The sequence below is a fragment of the Gracilinanus agilis genome, chromosome X (assembly GCF_016433145.1).
Source record: "Gracilinanus agilis isolate LMUSP501 chromosome X, AgileGrace, whole genome shotgun sequence".
Taxonomy (NCBI): Eukaryota; Metazoa; Chordata; class Mammalia; order Didelphimorphia; family Didelphidae; genus Gracilinanus; species Gracilinanus agilis.
In genome coordinates this window covers 39,945,176-39,952,401 of record NC_058136.1, presented here as the reverse complement: position 1 = coordinate 39,952,401, position 7,226 = coordinate 39,945,176, and the positions used below count along the sequence as shown (strand labels likewise).

Genomic DNA, 7,226 nt, shown 5'->3' with positions numbered 1-7,226 from the left:
CTTAACTTCTGTGTATTGACTTATAGGTGGAAGATTGGTAAGGGTAGGCAATGGGGGTCAAGTGACTTGCCCAGGGTCACACAGCTGGGAAGTGTCTGAGGCCAGATTTGAACCCAGGACCTCCCGTCTCTAGGCCTTGCTCTCAATCCACTGAGCTACCCAGCTGCCCCGATATTATTCTTACCTAAGATAAGATTCATAATCCCAGGGAGTTGCCTTCCAGCTCTGACATTCCTTGTCTGCTTTCCCTGTCTCTTCATCTTCTGTGACCCCATTTCCTAGAAGAATTGGAGGGGAAATAACAAACGCTCAAAGCAGTCTATTAAGGAAAAATGGCATATGTCCACATATGTAACCTCACTTGCCGATTCCAACATGTCCACTTATTAAAGGGCACATAGAAAGAGCACCCAAAGGTAACATCCTTGTCCAAGGGGGTTTGCTGCTGCTCGGAGGTGACACTATTTGTCCATGCCTGATCTGGTGGGTGCCTTCAGTGTGTGCCTTTATGCAAGATAGTGTCAGCCAGTATTGGGATAGAAGGCCTATGTGACAGTGGGTGAGACAACTCAGTGACCCGTGCAGGACTGAATCCTAACCTTGGGCCGCTTTAAGTCCTATGCTTTGGGGGCAGCTGGGTAGCTCGGTGGATGGAGAGCCAGACCCAGAGACAGGAAGTTCTGTGTTCAAATCTGACCTCAGACACTTCCCAGCTGTGTGACTCTGGGCAAGTCACTTGACCCCCATTGCCTACCCTTACCACTCTTCCACCTAGGAGCCAATACACACTATTGACTCTAAGACGGAAGGTGAGGATTTAAAAAAAAGTTCTATGCTATGTGATTAGTGGGACAAGTAGGAGGCACAGTAGATAGAGCAGCAGGCCTGGAGTCAGGTACACTCATCATTCTGAGTTCAAATCTGGCCTCAGCTAGATTATTAGCTGTGTGACCCTGGGCCAGTCACTTAACCCTGTTTGCCTCAGTTTCCTCATCTGTAAAATGAGCTGGGAGAAGGAATAACAAACCACTCCAGTATCTTTGCCAAGAAAATTTGAAATAGGATCAGTGTGGCTAGCTACGTGAACTGCTAACAGAGTCGTACATAGATTAGGTTCGTCATTTACTGCTCTGGGAAGAGTCACTAAATATAGGTGATGCGAGACGAATATTTGGGGGTTTCCCCTTACTTTAATCTCACGGTTTTTCATTCTGCCTTTTCCCTCTCTGTACCTTTTCCGTTTTTTTACTTAGACATTCACGTCTCCCCTGTCCCTGCAAATGGCAGAGTGTGATATAAAAACTCACCATTTTCAATCATCCTGGCAATACCACGGTGATATTTTCACAGACGAATTGGGTTTCACAGGCAAAGCGCTGCAGTTTTAATTTAGAAGGTTATGTCCATTGAGACTCATTCATAATGAATCATTTTTCCAACTGATGAGAGCTTTTATGTTCACTCTCATTTCTCATGTTAATTTAAAGGTCAAGGCTATTGCATGTGAGCCGACAATCTTTCTGGTAATGAGCACTGTCTGGGGTGTTCGGTTCCTTTGGCCTTTAATATTCTTGGGCCGAGGATGTGAAGGACACCTGGATATTTACAAAGGCAGAATCGCATCCAGGCCCTTAGCTGGGAAGAAGGAAGCCATCTGGAAGGAGGGAGCGGGTCCAGCAAAGAGACAGGACCAGAACAACTCGGGCCTGGAGCTGAGAGAGAGTCAGGCCTCTTCATTTTGCAGAAAAGGAAACGAAGGCCAAGGAGGGAGAGGCCTCACCTGAGATCACACAGAAACTGGGCACTCCTGAGTGGGTGGGGGAAAGTGAGGACGAATTTGAGACTGAAATAGAGCTATTGCTTATTGTCAGAGAGATCCGAAGTGGCCATCAGCTGCGAGACTTCTGGGAGCCTGCCCGACTGGGGTCCAGCAGACCTCTGGGCAATCCGGGGCCATTCGGCTCCACCGTGGGGCTCGGAGAAGACATTTTGTCCAGGGGACCCAAAGGCCTTGGCCCCACGCTACAAAGCGTGTCGAAAGGAAGCAAGAAGATCTGTGAGGAGAAGCCAGCTAGAGATACTGGGGTGGTTGGGGGTGGCATGGCTTAGGGATAGGATGTAAGCTCTTTGAGGGCAGGAGCCAGGTGCATTTCTGCCCTTGAACAGTGACTGGCACAGGCTGCTCTTAACTGAATGCCGGTCTCTTCCTGCTTGGGCTTGTCCACGGTCACCCCTCTCCTGGGGTGGGGGGAGGAAGGGAGCCAGCAAGCCAGCGACCGGGGCTCACTTGGCAGAACTTCCACTGGCAACCCTTTGACGTGTAGCCACCGCAGGACTTCCGTTGCCCTCCTGGAGGCCTGCCCCTCAGGTGCTGTCATCGTCTGGGCCCTTCACCTGAATATCTCATGCTGGCTGCTTTGCCCAGAGAGGGAGGCTTTCCCTTCAAGCCACACAGTGGCTGTAAGTAGCAGAGCTCCCCGGAAACTGGCCACCTCTGACCCCCACCCCCAAAGTCCCACCTCTTGGCTTAGCTTGAATATTTCCATCACTGCTAATCAGAGTGTGGCAGAATCAAAAGCTATTCTCTGGGCACAATCACTGAGGCCTAAGCGATGGCAGCTGCCAGCTGTGTGTCCCCTCCTTTCCCCCCACCCCCTCCGTGCATCGCACGCCTATTGCCCTGGACTGTGCTTTCAGACATCCTTGTGGTGCAAATCAGAGCATAGGTCTTTTCTGCCCTGGATTCCCAACAGCCCATGGACGGCTCATAGACCTGGATGGGTTGGACCCTAGGCATCATCGGACTGGCTAGATTCCAATTCAGTTCCTTCCTCCGTTTCACCGAGGAGGAAACTGAGTCTCAGAGGGCTTGAGCGACTTGCATCGGGGCCACACGAGAAGTAACCGCCAGCGCCGAGATATCTACCTTTGGGCAATCAAGGCAAGAGGGCCTGCCCCATCGGCATCGGTTCTCCAGGGCATGGGCGGGCAACTCAGAAGCCGCACTAATTCTGGCACCTCGAGAGAAGCCCTCCCCGCCCCTTTGGGAACATGAAAGCACTAATGCACAGTTTGGAAGGTTGCCTGCCTGCCCTGGTGGCTAATGACCCAGGAAGATGCGGCTTCCCACTTGGAGCCTAACAAAGCAATGCTACACGGGGGCAGCCCCCCAAATTGCAGACGGGTCAGGCTCCCGAAGTTCATTTGTAGGTTGGCATGTTTCGAGCTCCCTCGCATTTCCCCATAGAAAAGATGTTCAATAAATCGGTGGCTCGGTTCCCAGGCCGGCCCACCAAACCTATTTAACCCATAATGCAATCGAAAGACTTTGCATTTGCAATGAAATGTAGAAAATACTGTGTTCAGCCCTGGTAATTACACAAAACAGGAAACAATGTACATTGACTAAAAAATACCGTTTAATGTCTCTTGATTGCGGGTGCTCGAGGAAAAAGCAGGTTACACAAAACAGGAAACAATGTTGAATAAAAACTACGCTTCCATTTCTCTTGATTGCCAGCTTGAGGAAAACAAGTTTAATTAGAGGAGGACGGAGAGATCTGGGAAAAGGGAGATTTTAATGGAGCTCGTGAAGGGCACTAGTCGCTGGACACTTTCAAGGGCTCTGCAGACTAATGGCCGGGAGCTATATTATGTTTCATTTCACTTCAAAGCATGCATGGGCAGCCTCTTTCTTTCCTTTTCCTCGACACAGGGGTATCCAACTCGAACTACTTCATGCTCCGTAGCCATGATTAGGGTCATTGTTTTGAGTTACAAATGGAAGGAAGATGGAAGGGGGAGGCAGAGAGAGATTTTCCCGAGGTAATTGGGTAAGAGTAGGAAGAAAGAAGTGTGTGTTACTGTCATAAAAGAAATTGCCTGACAAGGAATTAGCTGAGTTGGGAGAGCTGAGAGTGGGAAGAGGGAGAGAATGTGCCGGGCCCTCCTTAGAGATCCGGTTGGGTTTTCCAGAACCTTTGAGTCCACACAGCCCCCTTCCCCTTTCTCCCACCCAACCTTACGAAGATGATTGTCACCCATTAGGATGGGACAAGTCCAAGGTTTGAGCCATCCGTCTGCTAGCAGCATGGGAACAGATGTCACTGTCGGAATGTCATTAAAAGTAGAAAAAGGGGCAGTGGATGGAGAGCCAGGCCTAGAGATGGGAGGTCCTGGGTTCCAATCTGGCCTCAGACACTTCCCAGCTGTGTGACCCTGGGCAAGTCATTTAACCCCCATTGCCTAGCCCTTACTGCTCTTCTACCTTGAAACCAAAACATAGCATTGATTCTAGGGTGGAAGGTAAGGGTTTAAAAGAAAAAAAAAGAATGCCTAGATTGGGATAGACTGCCAGGCCTAGAGAAGGGAGATCCTGGGTTCAAATCTGGCCCCAGGCACTTCCTAGCTATATGACCCTGGACAAGTGACTTCATCCCCATTGCCTAGTCCTTACCACTCTTCTGCCTTAGAACCAATACACAGTATTGATTCTAAGACGGAAGGTGAGGGTTTCAAAAAAAGTAGAAAAGAGTTTTTGGAGTCAGATCTAGCTAGGTTTGAATCTTGTCTCTTTCCATCCTTAAAATGGAAATAATACCAACCCCCCAGTGGCAACTATTCCCTTACAGGGCTGTCAGGATCATGCAAGAAAGTCCAAATTGAGTCTTCTCAATGGTGCTAAAACTAATACAGTTGGCATGATGGCTAGATTGGGTCTGCAGAGCATGTTATCATAGCCTCTGAGCTAGATATAAACTAATCAGGGTAGGGGATAATTTCTGATTTTGGTGAGGAACCCGAGAGGCTAAGAGTCTTACTAACGTTACCCAGGTTGTTACACCCGAGTAAACTGGGGCTTGATTCTCAGTCTCCTTACCTCTCAGAGTCCCCAGAACCTTTTTCTCCTCAGATGCCCCCCTCACTATTTTTTCATAGTATTTTATGTTTCTCTGCAGAAACACACACACACACACGCCGTGACTTTGCTAGTTTCAACTCTATTTCAGTGAAACACAAAACAAATCCACATAAGTTGAGGATGACAGTTTTTAATTCGCATTTTAGAGGTGCAGAAGTATGTATGAAACACAAATGATAAGTCGTTTGAAGCCAGGAGGATTGATGTTGATCGCAGAGCTCCTAGCTCCATGAAATCACCATATTTTATTCCCTACCTTGGAAGACAAAAAAGAGGGGGGTGTTAGAATTCTAGGGGTGACTCAGTAGCATTTTCACTGAATTTTTTCTACGAGAGAGGGAGCTATGAAACAGCCACAGTGGCTTTAAATCCAGCTACTTACTTCAGACATTTTGAAGTAGTTCTTTCTCTGATTGGGAAACGAAGGTTTGGGGAAGAGGAGATTTATCTTGATTGTAGATTTTGGAGGTAGCTCGCCAAATATAGAATCTAGAACTAGGAAGAAGGAAAAGGAAGAGCTGCACATTAGGATTGGGTAAAATTCTTTCTCCATCACTTAAGCAGTTTTTTTTCCTTCTTGGAGACATTGTCCTCAGCCTAAAAACAACCCTTGTGGATGGAACAGTTGGTGACTGGAATTTAATGGCAGTGAGATTAAAGGCCACACATAGCCCGTCAGGTAAGGACATTTTAATCATTTCTTTGGTGAAACCGACTTTAATCATGGCTGGTAAAATTGAACTCCCAAAACGTGGCAAGTTAGGTTAATCACGTATTTGGAATTTAGCCCTTAGAAATAATCATCCGATGCAATGACATCATGGGTGGTCAGCCTTATATCCTGCTATAATGACTGCCCTCTCTATCTTTCGTGACTAGCAGATTGGATTTCTACCCTGGTAGAATGGAACTGCCCCCTTTCCCAAGTATCCTAAAGTACTTTATTTTACATTTAATTAAGTCTCATCCCCTCTCCACATACTCTCTTTTGGCAAATGGGAACCTGCTACAACCAATATTCCATGCGTGCCATGGCAGAATATTGGTTTAATAAGCTTTAACTTGGCCTTGAACACCAATAATTACTCTGACCTCGTGAGGTATTTTAGTTTAGTTTAGTTTTGTTTTGTTTTTAAATTTTTTCTTTATTTTATTCCAATAACAAATTTACATGTAAGTTTTCCAAAGTGACATCATGTATTCATGTGTCCCCTTCCTCTCTTCCCTGACAAACAATTCCACTGGATTATACATGTATTATCACCATGAAATATTTTATTGAATGAATAAATGTTTTCTAGAGAGAGCCTGTGAGATACCTCCATTTGCTGAAGTTGGATAAGATCATAGACAATTTCATAATTTCTAACATTTACAATTTTCCCTTCAGATTTATCAGATTCTCTAGATCTCTTAGGATATTATGTTATATTTGGGGGAAACTCAGAAGTCATATAATTAGTATATGTGAAACACAAACACCTTTCTCTTAACCCCCAACAGATTTCCAGAGCCTTTGCTTCTCTCCCTTCTGAAATCAGTGAAGAAATCTAGAAAACATGTTCTCCTTATTTTTGCGGGTTATTAGGGAGGGATGGTATACATACATGCAGTCGTCTCGTTCTTCACTTGGGCTTTGTCATTTTTGTTTGGGAACTTGGCTGACTCTTTTTCTAATCTGTTTGTCCTCCCTAAGTAACTCTCCTGTTTCCTGTCTTCCTTGCGTTTTTCGACAGACTTTGTCATCTCTCCTTCAGAAATATAAACTTGTTCTCCACGTATTCTTTCTTCAGGTCTAGACAAAGAAGTTTCAAAAATATGCTCGTGATCAATTTGCTTAGACTTCAGCAGCCTCCTAAGGGTTTCTTGGTTCTTGTGTCCCTAGGCCTAGTGAGTGGTTAACCTGGCTTCTCCCCCGAGAGGAAATGCTTTTACCAAGTCATTTGGGGAAGTGGAGGGAGGGGATTGGTTAAACATTTCATCAAACTTTATACATTATTTTCTAGTTTGGTCCTTATAATACTTGGCGGGGGTGGGCAAAACTGTTGCTAAGACTGTGATGATCCCTGTTTTATAATCGAGGAAAGGAATACTAATGATGTTCTTATAAATCTATGAATGTCATATCCTAGAAGTGACCCTTATATGGAACAGATCCAGGGAAATTAAGGCCTAGAAGTGGGATTCAATAAGACTTTTCAGAGGTTTATATAGGTAGTAAACAAAACAAATTCAAATCCAGGCTCTCTGACTTTACCCAGTTACTCAGGGGAAGAAGCTCAGGCTATCCGACTACATACAATGT

General features: G+C 45.8%; 1 protein-coding gene across 1 annotated transcript in view; it reads right to left on the bottom strand.

The window, feature by feature from the left end:
• The window catches only part of CYLC1 (cylicin 1), an 18,251-nt gene extending 16,931 nt beyond the window's left edge, over nucleotides 1–1,320 (bottom strand). The window contains exon 1 of the mRNA XM_044682810.1: nucleotides 1,308–1,320. Coding sequence (XP_044538745.1) covers nucleotides 1,308–1,320 — 13 coding nt within the window. The remainder of the gene's footprint in view (nucleotides 1–1,307) is intronic.
• Between the last annotated feature and the right edge of the window lie 5,906 nt (nucleotides 1,321–7,226).